The sequence below is a fragment of the Dermochelys coriacea genome, chromosome 8 (genome assembly GCF_009764565.3).
Source record: "Dermochelys coriacea isolate rDerCor1 chromosome 8, rDerCor1.pri.v4, whole genome shotgun sequence".
Taxonomy (NCBI): Eukaryota; Metazoa; Chordata; order Testudines; family Dermochelyidae; genus Dermochelys; species Dermochelys coriacea.
In genome coordinates, this window is record NC_050075.1 from 37185265 (window position 1) to 37212748 (window position 27484).

Here is a 27484-nt window from a genome sequence, read left to right on the forward strand (position 1 = left end):
GAATGACCCAGTAGTGGGTAATTCAAGCATCCATTCAGAGGGAAAATATTCCTAATTAACACTAGCTGTTGATTCTGAAAAGAAAACTTAAAATATTGTAGAAGATGCCATGCAAGAATGCAGAGACAAGTCTGACAACCAGGCTTCTGCTTCTTGCTAAGAAATTTTAAATGAAAATTACATATAAAACTCAAATGAATGTTAACATTGCAAAGTCAAGCACTCCAAAGTTAAATGCCAAAATTAGTGTTCTGTGTTATCTTAATTTGGCTCTTTTGTGCATATGCATTGCGATAGTCTTTAATTACATGACTGCTTACTACTTTTCTCCGTAGGACCCTGACTAATTCAGTGCAGAAGATACAAGATGTTCACAGAATGAATCAGGGTTGTGTAGTGAGAGAGACCTGCCTCACTTGTTGCACAAGTTGGAATGGGGAATAGTTAACAAGGCAGGTGACTGGAAGGAGAGAATGGATGGTCACATGGTTTAAAGCAATTTAATGCAACCCTGGTGGAGAACTGTATTCTATCCCTGATTTTGCCAGAGAGGTCCTTTGCAGTGCTAAGCAAATCACCTAAAGGAAAAATTTCAGATAGCTGTAGTAAAAAGAAAAGGAGTACTTGTGGCACTTTAGAGACCAACAAATTTATTTGAGCATAAGCTTTTGTGAGCTACAGCTCATTTCATCGGATGCATTCAGTGGAAAATACAGTGGAGAGATTTATATACACACACAGAGAACATGAAATAATGGGTGTTACCATACACACTGTAACCAGAGTGATCACTTAAGGTGAGCTATTACCAGCAGGAGAGTGGTGGGGGGACTTTTGTAGTGATGATCAAGGTGGGCCATTTCCAGCAGTTGACAAGAACGAGGAACAGTGGCGGGGACAGGGGGGGGAATAAACATGGGGCAATAGTTTTACTTTGTGTTTAACAAAAAAAAAAATAGCTGTAGTGTGTTTCTCGTTTTCTGGGTGTCTGAAGACATCTGGGGCCTGATTTGCAGAAGAGCTGAGTACTCACAACTACAAATGAAGTCAATGGAAGCTGTGCTGTGAACTATAAAGTGCTATTAAATGCTAATTACTCTTTTAAAAGTTTTTTAAAAGTGGGGGCAGGAATGCCTTTGGCCTGATTTTATTTTTCTTACAGGTTGGGTACCCAAAATTAGTGGAAACATGAAAATTTTGGTCATAATCTCTGCCTCAATTTCCCATTTGTAAAATAGGAATACCACTTAAAAGGGTGTCATGAAGATGAATTCATTAATGTTTGTGAAACATTCCGATATTGCAGTGATGAGTGCCATTAGAAAGCCCCTGAGGAAATTAACGATTCTGTAGCCATTGCAGGATTTAGGTGATGTGCAGAAATAAGTAATGGCCCCATGCTGAGAAGGATAAAAGGAAATACATAGTAGTTACCCATTCAGTGAATGAAACATGGGTCCATGGGGAGGGGGCAGGATGTGATCACGTACAGTAACTCCTCACTTAATCGTCCCGGTTAACATTGTTTCATTGTTACATTGCTGTTCAATTAGGGAACATACTCATTTAAAGTTGTGCAATGCCGCCTGCTTTGTCCACTGCTTGCAGGAAGAGCAGCCTGTTGCAGCTAGCTGGTGGGGGCTTGGAACCAGGGTGGACTGGCAGCCCCGCATCTGCTCCCCTAAGTCCCCTGTGCAGCAAGCGCCCAGCAGGCTATCAGTTGCCTGCAGTTCGGCTATCCCTGCCATGAGCTGCTCCTGCCGTCTGCCTTGGAGCTGCTCCCCGAGCCTCCTGCTTGCTGGGGCGGGAGGGGGGAGAGAAGGGGGGGGCTAATGTCAGTGTGTCCTCCTCCCCCTTGCTCCTGCACCCCGCTTACCCCATCTCCATAGACACAGGACAGGGCTCAGGATGGAGGGAGCTTCCTGGCAGCAGCTGTGGTCTCTGCTTGCTGATTAACTTAACAAGGCAGTGCACTTAAGAGTGGGTCAGAGTACTTAAAGAGGAAATGCGCATCTCTCTCTCTCTCTCTCTCTCTCTCACACAAGTGCACATACACACCTGGGGTGTGTGTCTCTGCCATGCTGTCTCCCCTCCCTCCATTCCTGCTGCCTTGTAGAGTGTGAGGCTACAGTAACAACGAGTTAACCCCTTGAGGGCTCAGCCAATTGCTAGTTCATCATTTAGCACTAAGGCATTCCCTGGGAAATATCCCTCTGACTTTACCACCTCAACCAAGCTTCACAGTCATCACTGCTGTGTACAGTATTAAATTGTTTAAAACTTATTGTGTGTGTGTGTGTGTGTGTGTGTGTGTGTGTGTGTAAGTAAAAAAAAAAAAAATTTCCCTGGAACCTCTCCTCCCTCCCCCCCCCCCCCCCCCCATTTACTTTAAGGCTTATGGGGAAATTGGATTTGCTTAACGTCGTTTTGCTTAGTCACATTTTTCAAGAACATAACTACAAAGTTAAGTGAGGAGTTTCTGTAATTAGAGTGTATCAAATGTGTATACACAAAAGTGAACTAAGATTACCCAGGCAACCTAAATTCTGATATTTTTAATTAAGTGTTTTGACTTGGCAACCTTTTACATTTTAAAATGTTCTTTGTATGTAATTTCCTAGAATGTTTTTAAAGAAGTAATCTTTAAAAAAAAAAAAAAAACCAACAAATTCAGTCATAGGTAAGTCTAAGATTTTTGTCATGGATATTTTCCGTAAAAGTCACAAACAGGTCAACGGGAATAAAGAAAAATTCACTGAAGTCCGTGACCTGTCCTTGACTTTTTTACTAAAAATATCCATGATAAAATGGGAAGGGACTGGGCAGCTGCAGGGTGGCTGGGAGCTCTGGGGCCCCCACCATCCACGGGGACTCAGAATTCCAGGGGTCCCCCTGCCCCCAGAGGCAGAGGGGAGCTGCAGGGTCCCCCTGCCCAGCGGTGGGGAGCTGTGGGAATCCCTTGCTGCCACTGCAGTGGGTAGCTGCCAGGGTGCCCCTGCCCTGCGGTGGCAGTCAGGGAGCTGCTGGGGTCCCCTGCAGTGGCAGCCGGGGAGTTTGGAGGCCCCTGCGGGGGTACCTTACAGCTCTCTGCTGCTGCAAGAGGGAGCAGGACCCTGCAGTTCCCATCTGCCGGGGCTGAAGTCATGGAGGTCTTTGGAAGTCATGGATTCCGTCACGTCCACAACCTCCGTGACACACTCGTAGCCTTAGTCATAGGGAACCATACTGTTCCACAGGGTTGGAACAACAACTGGTTGAAAAAAGGTAGCATTTAACAATTTTTTTTTTCAAAACTAATTCCATTTTCAGTTAAAAATGTTCTTTTTAAAAAAAAAATTGAAGTTTCATTTCAGTGGGGAGGGAACACTTTTTTTTCACTTTTTTTTTTTCAGTGTGAGTGGGAAAGTAATTTTGAAAAGTCATGTGGGGCTTTTTCACAAAGTTACATTTTTTGGTATCAAAGTTTGTTTTAAATTTTCTTCAAGTGTGAAATTTCAAAGAAACAAACATTTATATGAAACTTTTGATTTAGTCAGAATACCATTTTTCTACTGTGGGTGAAAAATTTCAACCAGCTCTAGTTAGAATGTTTAGATCAGACCTATACCACTTGAGGTAATAAAGTAGCTGTTGGCAGTGGTAAGTTGTCTTCTATCCAGAGTTGCAATCAGTAGAGGCTCTCATTTCTTCTCACTGCTGACAGGGCATTCTCTAAGGGCTCTCAAATTTGTGGGAGTTGGTTTGGAAAAAAATGAATACTCCATCTTGCCAATGAAAATTGTTGCAGCTCTCAGGAAGACACTTTTTGCTTTGTATCTAGCTACCATAAGAGAGTTTGCTTGGAGCACGAAGGAATATTTGATGAAAATCATAGCCTACATTTTACACAACAAGAGAAGGACTAAACTTATAAATGCAGTTGACGGAGTTTCAGAAGGACTTGTATGAATATAGGATGACACTACTGTTGCAGTCTCAATGGAAATCTTACTCGATCTAGTCATCAAAGAACTGAAACCACATAATGAATTGGAAGAAGTATTTAGATAAGTATGGAACCTTTCCATTGCTTGACCAACATGACTGATCCTAAATAGAAAGGTCAGACTGAGCCCAGAACAAGCAGAGAGGTGGTCGAAATATGGGTAATGGAATTAAATCAAGAGTTCCTCCCTTCCCATCTGTAAATCTGAAGATCCTAGATTTGCAAAGGAGGTTGTCAGTTTATTGTATTAGAATTGTGGAAATAAAATCACAAAAGACAGGATAGATGAATTCAGAATTGTAAATTTTTAAGAACTGAACTCCTGTCTAGTTAGTTTAACATCAGTGGTGTGTTTAGCCTATTTGGTTTAGTTTAGCAATAACTCTTAACAGGCCTGGTGTAGAAAAAGCAAATGGTGATTTTACCAAGTATCACGTATTCAGGCCGATACAAAAGCCTGGTAGACCTAATAAGCTAATAGACTGTGATCTCTTATTATTGTTCTTCTGATTTAATTACAGAATTGTTACCTCTTCTTTTAGGACAAAATGCCTTTTTATGATTTTTTCTTTATAAACATAATTATATCTTAAAGTATGTGGTGTTTCATTTAGAAAACCTTAGTGGTTTTTTTTTCAGGTTGAGGGAAACCGAAACTACATCACACCATGTAGGCTGCAGAGTTTATGAACCCTGAAGTTCTTTGTATTTTCAGGCTTGGTACACTTGAAGTACCAAAAGTCAGGGACTGTTGGAATAAATAAAGCTTTTATTTAGTGTCTAAGTGGAATCCAGAACATGTAAGTAGAAGAGCAAATGATAAATAGGTAAGGGGGGGGAGAAATAATAACACGGGCATTGCATACAAACTAACAAGGGCAATATTTTTGTATTAGCATTTCACAGGAACTCATTTCACCAGCTTCTTCCCTGGCCAGATTTACTGGAAGAAGGCATCTGACTTTGCCTAGTGGCCAGTCAGAGGCAGTGATTGATGAACAACTAAATAGACCTACATGCAAGGTCTCATTAAGGTGGGTGCCAAGCCCAGTCACCTTATCCTTCTCTCTTAACATGACGTACTTCAGGCAATTGGACAGATGCTCCATAGCAGTGCGTCTCACCCTGCAGGCCATTTGCCCAATCAGCACACAGCTGCGGCCTATGTGACAACCTCAGGGCTGTACAGGTAATATATATGTTGTGTGGATGCGGCCCATGTAACGCATGCTGCTTCATATGCAGCTCACAATAGTAAATAGGTTGGGAACCATTGTTCCATTGTCTCTCAACTCAACAGTAAGTCTAAGGATCTGTGCACTATCACACAACTGAGAGAGTCAGATCAGCTGTGGGCCTCTAGTTTTCTAGATGTTACACATCAGAAAAGCCCAGTTTATGCTCTTCATGGTTGCAAATTAAGATTTCTCTGGCCCTAGTGTTACACTATTCTTTTAATTACCAGGAGCCTCGTGGGCAGAAAGATCCTTTCATTATATTCATGGCAGGCTGCATTTCTGCTAAACTTCTGAATTGCTTCTTTGCTTGAGAAGAAACAGTTCTGAAGCCTTAAATCAGGCTATGCTGAACTTACATGCGTGACAGTCCCTCCCAGTTAATAAGGCTTATATAATTGCATTGGAACAGAGGTAAAACGATGAAAATAATTTCTTACTAAATCTGTTCAGTTCTAGGTTCCACACTTTTAAACCCAGAGCCCTTAGGATCAGGGAAAACTGGCAGACATTGAAGGAGTGTAAAAACAAAAAAACCAACCTTCTCCTAAAAACAGGACAGGTTATCACTTCAGATAATTTAGGTTTATATTGCCTTAGATTTCTGTTGGATTTACTAATGGCTTTTGTAGCCCACTGTTACCACTAGGGGAGGCTGCTGCTGTCTTTAGTATGCAGCATACTTGCAGAAAGTACTTGTCTCCTTTAAAGGGTAACTTATATTCTTGTTGCCTCTGTCTTCATCCTTCCCCAGCTGGTATAGACAATAATGTGTGAGTTGCTTCAGAAAGTTTTTATAGGATTGTTTTGTTTTGTTTCTCACACGATCAGTCTAACCAGCTTTCCCTATGTTGGAATACTAGGTATACCTCTTGGCTTCTGTTTCAGAGTTCACTGTATTGAGCAAACAGATTGAGAAACACATTAATTACATTAGAAGCTGGTATACTTGCATTTGACTTAGAGCCTTTTAGGCTAGGAGTCTTAGTTTTTCAGTAAAAGTCTTGATCTTGGAAGATGATTTTGGGTGGGCATTGGGAATTCTTCTTCCAAGGGCATTTTCCTTGGGAAATTAGTGTTGCATTAACTGATTGAAGTCATGGGGCCACTTGAAAAACTCAAGTGCAGTAAATTGGCTGTAGTGTCCACAAGTTCTGAAGGAATAGTGTGTGAAATAATGGAGATAGTGATTAGCATATGTAATACATCCTTAAAAGCAGCATTACTTCATCAGCATATTTCCAGTCCACAGAAAAGGAGCCAAAGGAGATGCTGTGAATTAGATTGAAGAGCATTACTTCTATTTTAGGGACATAGTATAGTTCAGTATATTGTAGCTTTACCTGCTATGATCAAACCAGCCTGGCTTGTGAATGGAAAATCCTGCTTTTGAGTGGAAAAACTAAATAAAAGAAAGGTGACACTGGTGGTCAGTAACTTGGATTATCAAAAGTTTTTGATTAATTCGTGCCATAAGTGCAGGGGAAAAAAAAAGGTGAGCTTTTATGGGTAGAGAATGAAATAACCTTTTAAGGATCAGTATTCCATGAGAGAAATCTTACAAATTAATTAAAATAGGGCTTTTTCCATAATCCTCTCTTACACTTGTTGGAGGCGTAAACCAGCAAAATAAAATCTAGTTATATGCTGGGGAACTGTAAATGCAGGGAGTCCTCTGGGGAAAGCCAAAGATGTTGTCACCTACTCAGACAATGTCCTTCTATTGTATGGCAGTAGTTAAAACTGGACAATTTTCCAGAAGCAGGTTGACTGTTATACACTATGATGCCAATAGAGGTTTTTCTGCTTTTTAATGCACGTCTGCTTTTATCCCCTCTACAGGAAGAAAGTGCTGAGAGAGTAAAGGCACTGAATTTGGTTAGGCGTATTATGGGACTTGCATAGGTCTAGAGATGGTCAAGACTAGTTTTTCCTGGAAAGGAGAAAAATCAGAGGGACTGGAATGTTGGGGAACAGATCAGTAGCTCATCTTTTATCTTGTCCCATAATACAAGAACACTTGACTAAAAGGAAAGGGCAGTGAGTCCAGGTGGATGGTTTTGATTTCTAGAATGTGTATGTATAGCTGAGCTTTCTGACGGGACCATAGGTCCTGAGTTTTAAAGATGTAGGTGGGCTCCCATCCTTGAGTGGAGACATCCATTTGTAAATTAGAAATGTAGAGAAGGGTACTTGAATAGGGTCTTTCCAGCAATTTAATGAGTAGAGAATTTCTTGTGGAACACTGACTATCATGTTTATGTGGTATTTGTTAGGTAGAAACACTGACTTCAGCTACAGTTATATGGAGCATAGGTGAAGTCTGACAAATTGTCATATAGGTACATGAGATTGTGTCCCAAAAACCTGAGCATGTTCACATTGATGTCTTTGGATGATCTTGAAGTTGTTCTGTTAAATTTTGTATTATAGTGAAATTCATTCTTGTGGAAGATAGATTCCAGGTTAACTCTGCTTCTGTGAACGCTATGCGCGGAGAGAGCAACTGTGGACTTATCTGATTTTTCAGGCCCAGTGTAGCAAAGACCTGTTTTGAAATGAGTTGGTCATCTGTGGGGGGTTACCTTCCTCGGATCAACCTGTCATTGAGATGGAGTAGACCTGGATTCCTTGTCTCCTTAGTTGAGCGGCCACAGCTGCCAAGCATTTGGTAAATACCGTTGGTGCTGCGGAAATGCCAAAGGCCATGACCCTGTTCTGGTCGTGAGATGCTCCTACTAGGAATCTGAGGTATATCTTGTGACCTAGATGCGAAGATATGTGAAGATAGACATTTTGGAGGTCAAGAACTATACATCAATCTTGAGGATCTAAAGAAGGAATTATGGAGGCCTGAGTCACCATCCCAACTCTGAAACTATTTATAAATTTGTTGAGATGTAGAAGGTCAGAATGGGACACCAACTCCCTTTCTTCTTTGAGGTGAGAAAAAAATTGAACTAAAACCCATGCCTCCTGAATTCTAAAGGCACCTTTTCTCTGCTCCAGGTTGGAAAGGGGGAGTCCACTTCTTGTTTTAACAGTATTTTGTGTGAGAGGTCCCTGAAAAGGGATGGGGAAGAAGGGACTGGAACTGGATAGAATAACCCTTGAGAGAAATTTTCTCGACCTCCTGGTTTGAAGTGATCTGAGTCCAGGCTTCCCAGAAGTAAGAGATAGTTGACATAGTGGAGCAAAGAGTGGAAGAAGGGAGATCCTGGAGAGAGGGTCTGTCAGACTCTCAACACTGGTGTCACAACATCTGCGTGGTAGAAGTTGTGAATTGTGTAGCAACAGAGGAGGAGTCTGAGGGTAGTAATTGCTTGAAGCCCTACTTCTTCCTTGGTCGTTCCAAAGCCCTCTGTAGTTGGGGCTGGCGAATTTGATTTATCCTATTTTTGTCAGGGTCACTCTTTCCTGCACCATAGTGCAGGGGAAGATTGTCCTATGAGCAGCTATTCCAGGTGTTTTGGTTTTGTCTGCAGCAAGACTATCACTTGGAGCTTGCTACACATGGACCTATTAGAAAAGAATATGAGATGAAGACAGTCCTGTGTGGATAACGAAAAAAATTAAAAGCATCATTGTTAGGATATCTCTGAACAGCATCTCACCTAAATTTGGTAGGAGGGTGTAAATATCCTTAGATTTCTGTAAGCCAAAATTAGATACAAAAGATGCAGGTAGAATTTGCAACATTTTGTTGAGATGCTAGCCTCTAACTGCCTGGGATGGGGATGGATATTTTGTACCAGGGTTCAGTCCTTCAACCTACTGTACTCAATCTCTTGTTATCTGTCTCTGGCTGAAAGTAAATTTGATGCTCTGCATGTACCCCTTTAGCTGCTGAAAGGGAGGAGGAGCACTATCTGTCTCTTCCTTCATGCCTCCTGGCTGCTGAAGAACAGAGGAAAGAAATCTGTGCTCAGTCCCCAATTTTTTGTGGCCTCTGATAAATATTTGATGCCTGCCTCTTCTGATGTTGATAGCTTTGCTAGGCAGCAGAATAGATATGATTCTTGAGTTACTCAAGAACCTTGTGGGTAACAGTGTAACAGCAGAGAAAGTCTAGTTTGACAGTTTTGCCGGAGAGAAGCAGTGTGAAATAATCAGCAATGTAGCATTAAAGATGTCTGTGCAGATTTAAGAAGAAAACAACTCCAGTGGCTTACACTTTGAAAGTTCTCTGCAATTACTGTAATTTCTTACGTTAGAAGGTAACAATAGGAAACAACTGAGTGCACTTGGCAATATGACTTAGCAGCTGTAAACAAGAACTAGTACCAGGTGATTAGCCAGATCTCTGCAGACTACCAGCAAATAACCTGCATACCAGTAGTGATCAATGGACAGTTAGACAGATGCTACTTTGAAGCATCAAGCGTAGGTCATGGCTGTCCGCAGGACTAGGTAGACTAATGGTCTGATCTTGCATCACAAATCCTGCAATTGTACGAATAATTGAAAAAACAAAAATTAATGGAGAGAATTCTAAAGGTAGATCCAATAAAACCTTTCAAATCTGGTGTATAGGCAACAGGAGGGAAAACCCTGCAGGTCTCTTGAGAGATAGTGAGGAATGTAGTAAGAGATAAGGCAGCTATTACTAGGAAACTAGCTAGGAAACTAGCTCACGGATAATTAAGGAGCATGCTAGAAACAGAGGAGTTGCCTGTGGGCAGAAGATGAAAGAGTAACACCAGAACAGGTAAAAAGAATAAACCAATGCAACTTTAAACATACCAGGTTTCACGATTAAGCAGCAAGCATTCTTAGAGTATAAACCACTCCTATTGGGAGTTTTCTTTCCAGTTTTGATAATTCTCTGGAAATCTAACTACTTGGCAGTGAAAGAGATGCTAACAGGACACTTTAAAACTTGATGTAAGGTTGGACCTGGGGAATAAGATACATGAAAATCTGATCATATGGGGTACGGTCTAGGAATTACTCAACAGGGGTCAGCAGTTTACTGGCAGAATACAGTTTTGGTTAGTTTATACTAAAACCCAGTTTCTTTGAAGAAGTGATTGATAGAGTTGTGAAAGCAGTAAAAATAATTTACTGGATCTTCAAGAAAACTTTTGATATAGTATTTTGTGAAATACCAATGTAAAGTTAGCAACTGTAATACAGCTTGATACATTACAGACAATCCAGGAAGTTTTTGGAGAAGTGTTGGGGACAACTGACTAGGGGCCGTGCTCCTCTTTACCTGCTGCTTACAAACAGGGAAGAATTGGTAGGGGAAGTAGAAGTGGGTGGCAGCCTAGGCAGGAGTGACCATGAGATGGCTGAGTTCAGGATCCTCACAAAAGGAAGAAAGGAGAGTAGTAAAATACGGACCCTGGACTTCAGAAAAGTAGACTTAAACTCGCTTAGGGAATTGATAGGCAGGATCCCTTGGGAAGCTAATATGAGGGGGAAAGGAGTCCAGGAGAGCTGGCTGTATTTTAAAGAAGCCTTATTGAGGGCTCAAGAACAAACTATCCCGAAGTGCAGAAAGAATAGCAAATAAGGCAGGCGACCAGCTTGGCTTAAGAGTGAAATCTTCAGTGAGCTTAAACTCAGAAAGGAAGCTTACAAGAAATGGAAATTTGGACAGATTACTAGGGAGGAGTTATAAAAAATATTGCTAGAGCGTGCAGGGTGTAATCAGGAAGGCCAAGGCACAACTGGAGTTGCAGCTAGCAAGGGATGTGAAGGGTAACAAGAAGGGTTTCTACAAGTGTGTTAGTAACAAGGAGGTGGTCAGGGAAAGTGTGGGACCCTTACTGAATGGGGGAGGCAACCGAGTGACAGATGATGTGGAAAAAGCTGAAGTACTCAATGCTTTTTTTGCCTCGGTCTTCACAGACAAGGTTAGCTCCCAGACTGTTGCACTGGGGAGGAGGTGAGCAGCCCTCAGTGGTGAAAGAACAGCTGGACGTGCTGTTTAGAAAAGCTGGATGTGCACAAGTCGATGGGTCCAGATTTAATGCATCCAAGGGTGCTGAGGGAGTTGGCTGATGTGAATGTAGAGCCATTGGCCATTATCTTTGGAAAATTTGTGGTGATTAGGGGAGATCCCAGACGATTGGAAAAAGACAAATATAGTGCTCATATTTTTAAAAGGGAAGAAAGAGAACCTGGGAAACTACAGATCAGTCAGCCTCACTTCAGTCCCCAGCAAAATCATGGAGCAGGTCTTCAAGGAATCCATTTTGAAGCACTTGGAGGACAGGAAGGTAATCAGGAACAGTGGACATGGATTCACCAAGGGCAAGTCATGCCAGACCAACCTGATTGCCTTCTATGATTAGATAATTGGCTCTCTGGATATGGGGAAAGTGATGGATGTGATATATCTTGACTTTTTTTTGATACGGTCTCCCACAGTATTCTTGCCAGCAAGTTAAAGTATGGGCTGATGAATGGACTATAAAGTGGATAGAAAGCTGGCTAGATTGTCGGGTTCAACAGGTAGTGATCAATGGCTTGATGTCTACTTGGCTGTCGATATCAAGTGGAGTGCCCCAGGGGTTGGTCCTGAGGCCAGTTTTGTTCAACATGTTTATCAGTGATCTGGATGATGGGATTAATTGCACCCTCAGCAAGTTCGCAGATGACACTAAGCTGTGGGGAGAAGTAGATTTGCTGGAGGGTAGAGATAGGGTTCAGAGTGACCTACACAAATTGGAGGATTTGGCCAAAAGAAATCTGAGGTTCAACAAGGACAAGTGCAGAGTCCTGCGCTTAAGAAGGAAGAATCCCATGCACTGCTACAGGCTGGGGACCGACTGGGTAAGCAACAGTTCTGCAGAAAGGACCTGGGGATTACAGTGGATGAGAAACTGGATGAGAGTCTGCAGTGTGTCCTCGTTGCCAAGAAGGCCAACGGCATATTGGGCTGTATTAGTAGGAGCATTGCCAGCAGATCGAGGGAAGTGATTATTTCCCTCTGTTTGGCACTAGTGAGGCCACACCTGGAGTATTGCGTCCAGCTTTGGTCCCCCACTATAGAAGGGATGTGGAAAAATTGTAGTGTGTCCAGTGAGGGCAATGAAAGTGATTAGGGGGCTGGGGCACATGACTTATGAGGAGTGGCTGAAGGAACTGGGGTTATTTAGTCTGCAGAAGAGAAGAGTGAGGGGGGATTTGATCGCAGCCTTCAGCTACCTGAAGGGGGGGTTCCCTTGTCTTCTGGTATGCTTGCCGAAGCTCCTTTATTTTCATGCGGCACTGCTGCGTGTCCCTCTGTAGCCTTTCTCCCCTCCCATACCTTGCATGATCTTGGCATAGATGTCAGCATTTCTTCTGCTGGATCAGAGCTCTGCCTGCACAGACTCTTCTCCCAACACAGCATTAAGATCCATCACCTCCTGTGTACTCCATGCTGGAGCATGTTTGCAGCCTTAAACTGGCAAGCTGTCCATGCTGATCAAACAGGAAACGAAAATTCAAAAGTTCCCAGGGCTTTAACAGGGGAGTGGCTGTTTCCTGTGTACCTGGCTGATGTGCAGTGGAGTTGAGTGTTCTCGAGAGCAGTCAGAGCGGAGCACTGTGGGACACCTCTTAGAGGCCAATTCATTCGAGTTACACAACGCAGTCTCAACACTATATCCATGGGTTGACATGAGTGTCGAATCAAGCGCTACGCCTCTCCTATAGATGGAGAAGAGAAGTCGATTTTACAGGCTACTTAAGTCAGTGGAAGCGACTCAATAATGTAGACATACATTATTAGATCGACTTAATGCGGCTTATGTTGACCTAAGTTTGTAGTGTAGACCTGGCCTTTGATCCAACACAAAAGCCTCTGGACTAGCAAAATCTGTTTCCCATGCACCATATTAGCTGCCAGTTTTGGAAGTAGGGAACATTACTGTGGGCATATAAGAAAATGCAGTCTTGTAATCTGAATCTTTTTTATATTAAAATAAAAAAGCTTTCTGCATACTGCATTGGAGAACAGAAGTAATACATATGTTTTGTCCACTAACAGTGGAACATGGGATTCAGTTCTGAGAAGTAAGGCTAATATAATTTTTAATTTTGTTAATAAACAATGAATATATAGCATTCAGAATGCTGCTGCAAAAATCATTTTCCTAATCGGTCACCTTGACCATATTACCCCTCTTTCCATCACTCCACTGTCTCCCTCCTTATATCAAACATAAGCTATTTGCCTTCACTTTCAAGGACCTTCATGGTCCACCTTACCTATCTCTTATTCAGCACTGAAAGATCGATTCCTGCCTCTGATTTGACCCACGATGCCATCCTCTATTATCCACTTGTTAAATTTTCAGAGAAGCAACTTTGTACTTTTTCCTATGCTGCCCTCTCATGCTTAGGAAATAGTCTGCAGGGTTGCATTGTTCTTATTCAAATCCTTTCTTAAAACTCTTATGCTATGATGCCTACAAAAAACTTTACTGTAAAACTCTTGGTGGGCTGAAACCACTGCCATTTATGCTGTCCAATATGCTCATTGTTTTCTTGATCTATCAAGCTGTATACATCTGTTGCCTTTTGTTATATGTAGACTGTAAACTCTTGGGGCAGGGACTGTCTTTTGTTCTGTTTGTACAGTGCTTGGCCTAAGGGCTTCTATTAATGGGACTCCTAAACACTCTGACAACCCCAGATGGACCCCTAAACTCTTACTATGTACAAATTAGACTTTCTATTAGATTTTTAAGCTGGAGGAGCCAGAAGCACTATGAAACTCAGAATATGAACTTTAAGGCCAATTGTTAACTATTAAACTCACAAATTCAGATTAATTAACGATTTCCTTGAAAATTCAAGCATGACTGAAATTATGATAAAACATGATACACTATTTTCATACAAAATATCGAGGTTGAACTCCTATTTTGAATTTATATCTGAACCCAGCTTTAACTAGGAAATTGCAACAGCTCTGCCATAATAAACTCTAATAAGGAGATGAGGTACTTGGATGGTCCAAATGGGTGTCCTCATAGAGAATGTTTTGAGAAAGCCCATGTTCTGATTATCTAGTGACTCATGATAGGGAATGACCCCCCAACCAAACAGAGGGCAAGCTGATTTTCTGGGTAACCTAGAGCTGCTCCTCAAAGAAGCAAAGCCATTAGTAAAGGGATGGATTTTAATATCTGGAAGAGGTGAGAGAGAGAGAGAGAGAGTCAGTCCCCCTATATCCTCCAGGCATTGAAATGTCCCAGATTGGATAAAGGACCTGATGGCTGATCAGGAAACTTTCTTTCCCTCAAAGTCTAGGCTTGTCTGTTTATGAACATGGCTCTAGTTGCTCACTCCTGTTTCTGGACTGGATAGATTTGTTGCTTTACACACCCCTATCTGTATCCACAATGGCAATGTTCAAATCTAACAAGAACTCTGGAGCTTCATAATAAGACAATGGACTTGGATCTATACAGCCTTAAGTATTCAAAGTCGCAGTAGTAGCATAGGACCGGATTGCAGAAAGTATAGAGCTGTTCAAGTCAGTTCAATGTGATCAGGTTATATATTTGACCCTTGGTCTAGCATAAGCCATCCTAAATTTTTTCCAGTTTGAAGAAATTTGGTAAGACTCTGGGGTTTATAACCATGGATCCCTGTACTGGTGAGGAGGTGAATTGAATGCTGTGATAGGTTTCTTATGTCTCTAATTTGTGATTCGTTGAATGATACTTGAAACTACTCTTAAAGCATGGTTACTAATGCTAGACTCAAGGTTATGAGCAGGGAAAAATAGAAAACATAGTTGAATATCAAAAGAATCAGAAGGCGTACATGTGACAGATATTAAAATTTCTGAAATGTGTTGTCCAGAATCATTTTCACAGGGGTTTTATCTTTCAGGTGTGGCCCTGGTTACATCTGTGATTAAATAGCTACTCGAGCCACTCTGTTGCTTAGCTTGTTAAAGATGACCTACTTTTGCTACCATTGAATCAGGGTATGTTAGTTTTCAGCAATGTGTAAACCAGTGGTTCCCAAATTGCTCATGCTGTTGACCCCCTTTAAACTCACCTCTGTTCACATAACCCTCTTGATACCTTAGTAGTCAGGTTGGTTTTGCATAAAGGAACACTCCATCTTTACAGTTTACTTTGAAAATTTCGGGTGGGTAGCCAGGCCTGAATTAACCAATGTGCACTCACACAGGGCCTTTGTCTCCTGGGAGCCCTCGAACACCAAACCAAAAAAAAGGGTTGGACAACTGAGGGCCACATCCAGCTCACTAGATCCTTTTAGTTGGCCTGCTGCCCCATGTGCTGGAAGAAAGGGATTCCATCAGTCTCCCTCCCTTTCCCATTCTTCGTGCATTTCTTTTGCATCCTCCACAATCACAGTTTACCTGCTGCTAGCCATAGGAAGGCATGCTGCTGCTGCTGCTGAGTGTATTGTTCTGGCAGCGGATGGCACTTCCTAGCTTTCCTGGCTGGCTGCAGCTGTTGGTGTGAGAGCGCTTATAGGTATGGTCTATGCAGCATTTTGGAGCAAGCTTTTTAGCTGGGGTCAGCAGATTCAGGCTCTGAAGCTCACCCTCTTTCCTAGGATCAGAGCTTGAACCCCGACCAGAATCACAACTTCAAACTGCTGTTTATAGAGCTATATAAGAAGGGAGCACTAACATGAGCTCCATTAGGCTGAGTCTCTGGGTCTAGGCTGGGAGGTTCAGTCCAAAATGCTGTGTAGACATATCCTAATGCTCAAACAGCAGATGGCACTGCTCTGGTGGCTGTTTGTTTAGAAGCTTACTTGCATCTTTTTTTTTTCCCCTGTGTCTTATGACCTTCCTGGTACTCTTTCAGGGCCATCCTGTGGGTTATGATTGACAGTTTGGGAACCACTGCTGTGAACTATTGTACTGTAATTCCGTATGTTACCAGACATTTGACTAGTTGCATGTTAGTACTTGAAGTTTTAAGTCTGTGCTGCAAATACAACTGTGCCAGAATGTTTACAGGGCCTGACCTCTGTCTATGTCCTTGGGTACAACCAGCTATGCAGGATAAGCTTATATAGTTGTACCACACAGTGGTATCAGCAGTGAAAAAGTTTTCATGGTTGGCATTTGAGAGGCATTGAGATTAATGAGGTAAGTTTCCTTTTCTTTTGGTGCTGTTGTATGCTAGTCTGTAGATTCAGAAGTGTATCAGTTTGTGTCATAAAGGTCAACTACGCAACTGGTACTAAACTTCATTTTTTTTTTTTTTAAAGAAACTGATTCAAAAATTTACTGGGGTTAAAAATGACTATACACGGTCCCTTCAAAAAATCAGCTTTTTACTACATTGTGCAGTAAGATACTTACTTTTTGGTTTTAGCTGGTTCTCTGCACTTCAGTATATTAAGCTCCTTGAAGATCAAACAAATGGTTTAAATTAAACTTTTTTCAAGCTTGTTAAGTACTTATCCTTGTTGATAACTAGATCCTCAGGAAGTTTTTCCTTTTTTTTTTTTTTTTTTTTTTTTTTTTTTTTTTTAATGTGGGGAACTTGGGAAGGGGGAGGCATCTGAAAAATTGGAGTGGAAAAATGTTCTTCAAATTCAGATAATCTTAAAGAAGCCAAATGGCATTACATCAAAGCTTCTTAGACATTCACTTTTAGACTTGTTTCCCATGCTTGTTCTCCACCCCAGGAGTTTTTTCAAAAGGTATAAGCTTGAAATTGGGACATATAATAGAACCGCAAATGCAAATAAACATAGCTTTGCTGCTGATGTGCTATAATTAAATTTTCAGATTGTAAAAAAAAAAATGCTAAGTTATTTTAATTTGATTTTTCCAGCATGTTTGCAGATGACTTTTTTTACTAATAGTGCATGTGACTGAAATTTTAAAATAGTGTCTTTGCATTTTTTTGTGTGACTTTCATACTAACCTGACTGATGAACGAACAAACACTGAAGGAATTGGTAAATTGTCCACTGCCGATGGTAAAGCCTTCGCAGATCCTGAGGTGCTCCGAAGACTGACTTCGTCTGTCAGCTGTGCGTTGGATGAAGCTGCTGCTGCATTGACACGGATGAGAGCAGAGAACAATCACAATGCAGGACAAGTGGACAAGTATGTAATAATGGCTTACACTTTCATATAACTTAAATTATGGTATCTAAATTGTAGATTTGAAAATGAATTTTTTGCATTTGGATTTAATTACTTTTTCAGTTCCCACCTCGGTCACATAAATCCCTTGTTAGTAGTAGCAGCAGCAGCCATGTTCTCAAAACTCAGAGCCTTGCACACCTTACCTCAAGCTGTTAGCTAGGGACTGTAGCAAGGACAGTGTAATTGTGCATCCTTCCTTCTCTTAACATTTTGAGAAAGTTTCCCTTCTTTCCATTTGGTGTGTGATGTCAGTCTCTCCTGTACAAAAAGCTTCTTAAACAAAATTTTGCTTATAATGGAAAGCCAGCCTCACCATTCCCACAGAGGGTATGTCTACGCTGCAGTTAGACACCTGCAGCTGGCTGGGCCTGGGCTAAGGGGCTGCAGCCCAATCTCTGGGATCCTCCCACCTTACAGGTTCCTAGAACCTGGGCTCCAGCCTGACCTCAAATGTCTACATCACAATTAAACAGCCCGTTGGCCCGAGCGCTAGCAGTAGGCATGAGCCTCCCACTGGTTTCTAAGTGTAGTACAGATGTACCCAGAGATGCTAGTTTTTTTTTTTTTTTTTTTTTTTTTTTTTTGCCAGAACTACTGCCACAGCAGCTTCGAGGGTTGTCTTTTTATGAAACTAGAGGATAGATAGCTCATTGTCTGGGGTAGTCCTGATAGGATAGTAATCTGCCGGAGGCTGTTGCTCTAAGGTTTTGGAGGGAAAAATTTAATTTCCTAATGCTTGTCCATGAAACAATCTGATTAATCTGTCAACTTGATTAATCAGGAGAGTACGACTCCCCCAATGTTCCAGAATCAAGTGGTTGTCTTAAGTCCCAAGGAAGCATGCTTTCACATCACTCCTTCAGTGGGAAAGAGAAGTGTCACTTTAAGCTGCTGAAGCCTCAGTATCTTCTACTTTCAGCTTTTGAAAGTTAAGGGGCGAGATGTCTGTCAGCTTCCCCTCAGATATTTGACATTAAGGTGGTACTGTATGTGGGCCTGGAGGAAACCTGAATAATTGTTGAAATATTGTGTTGTACATACTGCAGAACTAAAAGTGTAAGATTTGAGGTACTGTTCCTGAAGAACAGTTCAAGGAATTTAGAAATGGACATAAAAATTAATTAAATCAGAAACTCTATTTCTTTAGCATCTACAAAGTCTGATGTTTTTAATTATAGCATCTTTAGTCTTCAGTTATAGCATCATAGATGTGCCTGGCTTTTTTCAAACATAGGACTAGGTCCCTTTCCCCTCAGAGTTTATTTGTTAAACAAATAACGTACATGTAAATCCATAACATGAGGATCTGGGGGAAGAAATGGGGTAGTGTATTGCAAGAGTGTTTTTATATTTCTTTTTTTGTAGATGCTTAAGGCCAGAAGGGCTAGTTATGATCAACTAGTTTGACCTTGTATAACACAAGCCATAGAAGAATTTGTGCATTTAGCCCACTGAGTTGATTATGTGAATTTTTTTAAATTATATCATTAAAATAATATACATACTGGTAATCATTTAGTCTTGAGAATAGCATAGGGAGTGGGCAATACTTGAGCAGATAGCAAACAGGAAGAGTTTGGAGAAGTTATATTCTTTGTGTCAACTAGAAGCAAGTTCAATATCCATAATCATTCATATTGCTTTGTAACTTCTGTTTTTCATAGTCATTACTATGAGCAGATTCAGCTTCAGTGTGATTCCTTAATAGGTGGGCTTGAATACAGAGCCATATATACAGCCAATTCTTAGTATAAAATATTTGCTTTGATTAGGATAATATGATTGAATCTATACACAGTTGCATTTTAGAGTATTTCTCTAAATGAAAAAAAATCACAGTATGACCTCCGTCTGCAATAAGTTACCCTATCTCAAAAATATTGCAGAGTTCCAGGGGGTTCAGAAAAGGATGATGAGTGATTAAGGGCATGGAAACTCTCTTGTAGGAAGAGAGTTTGGGGGGTTTTCATGGGGACGGGGGAGAGATTGTTTTACCTTTGAAGGGAGATGAAGATGTACAAAAAGATTAAACAAATGAATGGTCTAGAAAAGATAGATGGGGAACTTATACTCTCCTTTTCTCATAACACAAGAGCAACGGGAGTATTCAATGAAATCGGAAGGTAGGTGGTAAATTAAAAATTGAGAAAAGGAAGTACTTTTTCACTCATCATAGAATCATAGGACTGGAAGGGACCTCAAGAGGTCTAGTCTAGTCCAGTCCCCGGCACTTAAAAATCTCCGATGATGGAGATTCCACAACCTCCCTAGGTAATTTATTCCGGTTAGGAAGTTTTTCTTTGATGTCCAACCTAAACCTCCCTTACTGCAATTTAAACCCATTGCTTCTTGTCCTATCCTCCAGTTGAGAAGAACAATTCTCCCTCCTCCTTGTAACAACCTTTTATGTACTTGAAAATTGTTATGTTCCCCCTGTCTTCTTTTTTCCAGACTAAACAAACCCAGTTTTTTCTGTTTTTCCCTCATAGGTCATGTTTTCTAGACTTTTTTAATAATTTTTGTTTCTCTTCTCTGGACTCTCTCCAATTTGTCCACATCTTTCCTGAAATGTGGCACCCAGAACTGGACACACTACTCCAGTTGAGGCCTAATCAGCACGGAGTAGAGCAGAAGAATTAAAAGTGGAATTCATAGAATCATAGAATATCAGAGTTGGAAGGGACCTCAGGAGATCTAGTCCAACACCCTGCTTAAAGCTGGCACAATCCCCAGTTTTTTTTGCCCCAGATCTCTAAATGGCCCCCTCAAGGATTGAACTCACAACCCTGGGTTTAGCAGGCCAATGCTTATTACTTCTCATATGTGGCTTACAACACTCCTGCTTATACATCACAGAATGATGTTTGCTTTTTTTGCAACAGCGTTACACATGTAACTAGATTGTGGAACTCACTGCCACAGGAAGTCAGAGACCAAGAACTTCATAAAATTTTGAGAGGGATTGGATATGTATTTGGATAACAAGAACATCCAGAATTGTTTGAATTAATGCAAAAAATATTTTGGAAAGGATATAGAACTTCAGGCTTAAGGCTGAAGCCACTCTAAATATTAAGGATTGGGATAAAACCTTTCTGATGGGTAGATTATGCCAAATCTGCTTACTATGAGGTTTCTTGCACCTTCTTCTGCAGCATCTGGTGCTGGTTTTTATTGGAGAGAGGATATCGACTAGGTGGATCAAGAGTCTGATCCAGTATGTCAGTTGCTGTCACGTTACATTGTTAATCCTATATTTAAATGTTTGCTGTAGTCACTGAAGGGAATCGCAAAAAGCTCAGTCTGGCAAATGACTTCCACCTCCTTACCAGCCCGGCTCAAAGGGTCCTTATTTGGCAGCTACTAACGCTTTCATTGTCGGAGAAGCGTGTATCTCTCAAGTGAGAATTACTTATAGGGATTCAGAGTGTAGTTTAATAATTGGAATTCTTTGGTACTTAGTTGGAAATGGAAATTCTTATATATTCCTGAATTAACAAATGAACTTTCTCTTTCTAGCCAAGACTATACACTGAGGGCGATAGAGGAGAGGCTCTGGAGACAGCTTGTGTATGTGTCAGAAAAAATAAATGGGCCCAATTTCTCTTCTGAATTTTATGCCTCTGTGCCAACCAGTCCTCACTTTGAAGGCGAATTTCCATGCCTTATAAATAAGATGCACTGGCAGGAACACATCACTCTGATTGTTCTGCTGGAGTTGATCCTACAGTTATCTGTGTTGGTAATCATGACTAAGGCTACGTTTTAGTCACAGGTATTTTTAGTAAAAGTCATTGACAGGTCATGGGCACTAAACAAAAAATCAATCCATGACCTCTCCATGATTTGTACTATATACCCTATATACTTTGGGTGTTCGGGGTTGGCCTGGGGGGCACCGTGGGTGTTCTGGGGCGGTTTGGCAAGGCTGGCAGGCTCCCTATATCCCTATTGGAGGTGCAGCCTGGGGGGCGCTGTGCACTGTTCCAGTCCTGAGCACTAGCTCTGCAGCTCCCATTGGCTCTTGTAGCTGTTTAAGGTAATGACTAAGTTTTCCTGAGCCTTGGGTCTTTTATGGTGACAAGAGCTGGGGGCTGACTGCTTGATAGTTAAAGAATAGTAATACATTGTAAGGACCTTTGCCCTTTTTTTATATCCTTCTTGAATTGGCACGTCAGTCAGTTTCCAATATATTTTATGCTGCTACACTGGTGCTTTTTCACTTTGGAATGTAAGAGGTACATTAACTTCTCTAGACTTCCTACTTTTTGTCAGATTTGGGGTTTGAATGAGAAGGAGTTGCAGGGTATCCACCCATCTCCCTTTCTTGCAGTGTTAGTCGAGGTATCCCAGTATGATGGAATGTTAAAAATAATGAATCTATCCAATAGGCATATTTTAATAATTAAATATTCCAGATAGGCTGCAAACTTCAGTGACTCGAATTTCTTTGGTATTTTTTAAATGTATAGTTAAAATTTTGGCAGTCCAAAAAAATCAAATAAGGATAATTTGTCATATGAATGTTTTGTCTAAAAAAAATTTACTTATTTAGTTTTTTTTTCTTTCCAATAAAATAGTTCAGGTGGTAGGAATAGAAAAGCAAAGGACTGGCAGTTGAGAGATCTGTTTGTTCCTAGTTCTGCAATAGTATTCAAAGTGACTTCAGGCAAATCTCTTAAGCATTGTCTATACTGGGAATTTGCCACATTCTTGCAGTCAGTGGTTAGCTGCTGTCAAAACTGCCCCAGTATAAACCTCAAGTGTACACAGGAAAGCTGCAACTTGCACTAATGGAGAATCTCTGCTTCAAACTGGGATGGGCTATATTGGTACATAATATAGTTTTCCTTGTCTGGACCTGGGATTTGCACCAATGGACCTCTGTCAGTAACTAGCCACTTCTTTCAAAATCGGGGCAAATTCCTGCTGTAGACAGAGCCTTTATTTCTCAATTAGACCATCTGTGAAAGGGAATAATAGCTCCTACACAGAGGCGTTGAGGTGTTGTTTGTTTTGAAAAGCACTTTGCTGTTTAGCACTTTGAAAGTGTCTTTCAGAAAGTGATATCGAAAGGCAAACTAGCATGTCAATTAAGCAAAAGTCTTTTGCTATATACCTTGATTTTACTGTTTATCAGAAAGCTCACTACCTGTCTGTTGTAGAATTATTCCTGTGTGTTCATTGTATGATAAATAATTTTCCAGTCGCAGTTTGGCAGAAGCATGCTCTGATGGGGATGTGAATGCTGTACGGAAGCTGCTGGATGAAGGAAGAAGTGTAAATGAACATACAGAAGAAGGGGAGAGTCTCCTTTGCTTGGCCTGTTCAGCTGGGTATTATGAATTGGCACAAGTAAGTAGAAAATACACAATCACTTATGACTGAGACTTTAAATACATAGTGCTATATGCCTGAAACTCTTTAAAACCCAAACATTTTAGTGCTTTTGATTAGAATGTATTTTGTACTCTAAAAGGAATATGAAGTAAAATAAAGTGCAGTTCACTTTATTGCATGCTCAACAGCCTTTCAGACAGTTTTCCACTAAATATGCTTTTTACAAGCCCTCAATCTAAAGAGGAGGGGGCAACAAGACATGCTACAACATGAATGATCTTGTTTGAAAATTACATCTTGTATGTTTTCAAATGATCTGCCAGTAGCTTCCAGGCACATCACTCCAGACATAATCAAGCTGTGCTGCCAAATAGTTATTCTAAGATTCTGCCACTTTAAAGGTGAGTGCAAAGCAAAAAAAAAAAAAAAAAAAAAAATTCATCTTACATTAATATTTTATGATGCATAATGACTCAGTCATTTCCAAAAATGGGACTTTGTTCTGGCTAATATATCAGCATCATTAACTAAATTCTAATTCCAGTTCACTTCTGCATTACCTTCAAATTCTGTCTTCAGTTACACTTGTTCAGCTCCATTGATAGCTATTACTGGTGCTGATTCACAACCCAGAAAGCACCTAGCTTGACTCGGTGATCCCAAGATGAGTTTATTGGGAGAAGCCTCTTTGCAAGTAAATTTAACAAATTTGTGCTGGAATCATTAATGCATAAATGTAGCACATCTCAATTGCAACAACCTCACTTTGAGTAGAACTACACTTTATCTGACGTATTTGAAAACGTTAATTATATGTTGCAGTCGTTGCTTATATTTTTGGTTTCAAGTATTGTAACATGCGAAAAATATGGAAGAAAAACAGTGAAGTTTTTCACTTGGGCAGATGCAAGTAGCAATCATGACTGGCTCTGGACAGATCCATATCTAGTTCTTTACCGAAGGTAGGATTGCTGTGATACAAAGCTTTTAAAAGGAGCAGGGAGAAAGAAAGAAAGGAATAGTTTTCAGGGTTGGTCTATGCTATATTTAGGTGGATGTAAGGCAGCTTATGTTGACCTAATTATGTCAATATCTACACTACATCCTTCCTCCCATTGATATAAGTGCCCTGCTACTCTGACATAATAATTCCAACGCCACAAGAGGCATAAGGCTTATGTCAGTGTAATTAGAGCTATGCAGTGTCTCTCTGCTCTCTTGTCAATTTCATGCTGGGAACCATAAAATTGACAAGTATGTCCCCGATCCCAGCTGGGAGCTAGGGCGAGAAGCCGGAGTGCCTTTGGATCCCAATCTCAGCTGAGAGCCACCTGCCAGGAGCCAGGCAGTCTTGTGTATTTCAGGGCACAGTGAGCTGTGAAATTGACAAGGGTGTCCAGCTCCCTTGGGGGGGGGGGGGCGCTGAGAGAGCCCACTGCGCACCCAGAAGCCTGCAGGGTAGCCAGACTTCTGGAAGGGAGCTGCCACTGGAGCTGCCAGACCAGGCTCTCAGCTCCCCATGCTGCCCCTCTTAGGTCAGTGGAAGCATTCTTGGTAAGGACGTGCACCACCAACCCAAGGAGGGTAGTGTAGACATGTACTACCACAATAATTACTGCGGTGGCTGTAGGTTGACTTAGGTTTGTAGTATAGACATATCCTGACTCCCCTCATGAACTTCTGTTTGTTTGTTCAGGTACTACTAGCAATGCATGCAAATGTTGAAGATCGAGGGAATAAAGGAGACATAACTCCACTCATGGCAGCTGCCAGTGGAGGCTATGTAGACATTGTAAAACTGCTACTTGTTCATTGTGCCGATGTCAATGCCCAGTCTTCAACAGGTAAGTATGGAACAGCAACTGGGTGAATTAACAAGATTAGCACGTACCAATCAGTCCCAGCCTCCTCCTTGCATGTTTTGAACTATTTGATTTTTTTTTTAAGTACGTGGTGCTTTCATTTAATAGAAAATACAGTACAAATTACTTAAATTCAAAGGGTAAAGCAATCATAACTTACATGGCACCAACAGGAGCCATCATTGTTCAGTTGAAACTGAACACTTGAGTGAAAACAGATGGCTCTTCCTTAGTCCTTGATGTTAATTCTAATGAAAAGGCATTTTATCCACTGAAGACCCATGTGAAGTAGGATCACCAGTAAAACAAATTGGAACAAATTAAGCCTGAGATATATTCAATATAATAATTCAGTAACTAATACTTACCAGAACTGCAGTTTCCTTAAGATTTATGTTAAGGGGAAACGCTTGCAAAAATACAGCCAACCATTTCCTCCATATATCAAGAAAGAAATTTTGATTGAACTGTTTAGTTCTTATGTGATACTTTTTAGCCCAAATTTCAGTTTAACCCTTTGTTCAAACTTTGTAGTTCAAGCACTTGCCCTTTTTAAATGTATTTTATTCAGATCCCTATTGGCAAGCTTAAAGTGAAATAGGGTTTCAAAAGATGACTTTGAAATATAGACTCGCATTTTTATTTTTATAGTTAGATACGTACAGCTCTTTAATTTGGCTGGGTGAAAAAATGATCAATTTTGAAAACTGATCAAATACTGTTTCTGGAAACTAAAAGTTTAAGGAGGTTTTTGTGTAGTGCATTGTTCATTCCCTGTCCATAGCAAAAAACAAAACAAAACAAAACAAAAAAACCCTATGTAGTGATCCCAAATACTTTTTTCTGCAAGAAGTTTTTGCATTTGTGTCAGTTTAGGGTAGTTTTGGAAGTTTTCTAATGTTCATGTCTTGTTTTTTGTTAATATTATAGGAAACTATTAAACAACTTTTGAAATGCGAAACACTATTTTGCATGATAGAGAATTAACCAAACTTGAATTACATGTAAAGCAAATGGCGTTGTGGCAAATTATTTGATGGAAGACTGACAAGGGTGGTATAAACATTGCATTAAAGGATAAATACAGGAAAGCCAATTTTAAATAAGCTTCAGGCATGCAGTTATTGCAGAACTGAAGGAAGGAGTTGCTATTGTCTAGAAAAGTGATACTCAGCCTGAGGCTTTGAGTCGCAAGTGGCTCTTTAATGTGTCTCTTGTGGCTCTTTGAAGCACATGATGTTAAAACATTCTGATTTAATTAACAACCAATCAGGATGCTTTTACCATGTTGTTAACCAATTGTAGCTGATAAAATACTTCATTGGTCATTGTAGTAAATGACAGGTTTCAGAGTAGCAGCCGTGTTAGTCTGTATTCGCAAAAAGAAAAGGAGTACTTGTGGCACCTTAGAGACTAACAAATTTAAGTCATTGTCTATATGAAATTTTAGTTAGTACTGACTTCACTAGTGTTTTTTTTCTGTAGCCTGTTTGTAAAACTAAGCAAGTGTCTAGATGAGTTGATGTACCCCCTGGAAGACCTCTGTGTATCCACAGTCCTATTGTGTAACACTGGTTGAGAACTAGTGGTCTAGAGCAGTGGTTCTCAAAGCCAATCCACCTCTTGTTCAGGGAAAGCCCTGGGTGGGCCGGACCAGTTTGTTTACCTGCCATGTCCGCAGGTTCGGCCAGTCGCGGCTGCGGGGCTCTCGCAGCCCCCATTGGCCTGGAGCAGCGAAACATGGCCAGTGGGAGTCGTGATCAGCCAAACCTGCATACACGGCAGGCAAACTGGTCTGGCCCGCCAGGGGCTTTCCCTGAACAAGCGGCGGACCGACTTTGAGAACCACTGGTCTATGGGAAGGAAATAGTAGTAGGTGATTCAGTGGCCCCTTGAGTAATTTATAACAATTGGAGAAAGGTGTTTATATCTGTGATTTGCTTGTCTGGTGCAAGAGCTCTGAAGAGGGAAAATGAGCTGTTTTGAAGAGCAGAAGTTGAATCTGTAGTCTGCTGAAATGGACTCCAGGTGCTTGAGATAACCAGAATGCTTTCCTGAAAATGAAACCCAGAAGTTTTCAAGGATACTATAAGTCACTGGTAGAAATAGTGAGTTTGAGCAAGTAAACCAGGGCTTAACCCAAACCTCTGTTGAAGGTATTTTGGAAAAGTGGAATTTTGGGAGGTATGGGAAGGTGAAAGAGTAGTATTAAAAGTAAGCTAAACTTCATCTGGGCAGTAATTAAGAGATACCGCTAATAGACAAAATGTGGCCAATTTTTGAAACCAAGTGATGCAGGGATACCAAAAGCATCGAGAAATATAGGAAGCTTTCTTATTAACACATTCTACACAGGAAGAATATGATGGGTTAGGGGCAAAGACAGAAACAAAGAACGTGTGTGGTGAAAAATGCTGAGGGAAGTGTGAGCCAGTTGTGTCAGAATTTGACTGTATTGGCTGGGAGAGATTACCAGCATATAAATTACTGAAGGCAGAGGCCAAACAAAGCAGGAATGATAGCATTTGAATGAGATGAAAGATAAAAGGGTCATTGAGTGTCTCTGGGGCTCCTAGAGAGGATAACATAGGCCATAGAAGGTTTAGGCTGATAAAAGGAGTCCTAGAACTAGGGCAGTGTTTCAGTAAAATAGTTGTCTAATTGTTGATCTGTTTCTGATTCTTCTACCTCACCTGAAATCATAAGCGAGAGAAATGCAAAAGTCTGCTAGGTTGATTTATGGCAAGGGTAGACAACCTTTGGCACACGTGCCAAAGGCAGCACATGAGCTGATTTTCAGTGGCACTCACGCTGCCCGGGTCTTGGCCACCAGTCCGGGGGATTCTGCATTTTAATTTAATTTAAAATGAAGCTTCTTAAATGTTTTTAAAACCTTATTAACTTTACATACAATAGTTTAGTTATATATTATAAACTTACAGAAAGAGACCTTCTAAAAACGTTA

General features: G+C 40.8%; 1 protein-coding gene across 12 annotated transcripts in view; it reads left to right on the forward strand.

Annotated features, from left to right (window-relative positions):
- Positions 1-27484, forward strand: part of LOC119860605 (ankyrin repeat and KH domain-containing protein 1) — a 202930-nt gene that overhangs the window by 65465 nt on the left and 109981 nt on the right. For all 12 annotated transcript variants that reach the window (XM_038414521.2, XM_038414522.2, XM_043520457.1 and 9 more), the window contains exons 3-5: positions 17119-17275; positions 22525-22672; positions 24354-24501. In XM_038414521.2, coding sequence (XP_038270449.1) covers positions 17119-17275; positions 22525-22672; positions 24354-24501 — 453 coding nt within the window. The remainder of the gene's footprint in view (positions 1-17118; positions 17276-22524; positions 22673-24353; positions 24502-27484) is intronic.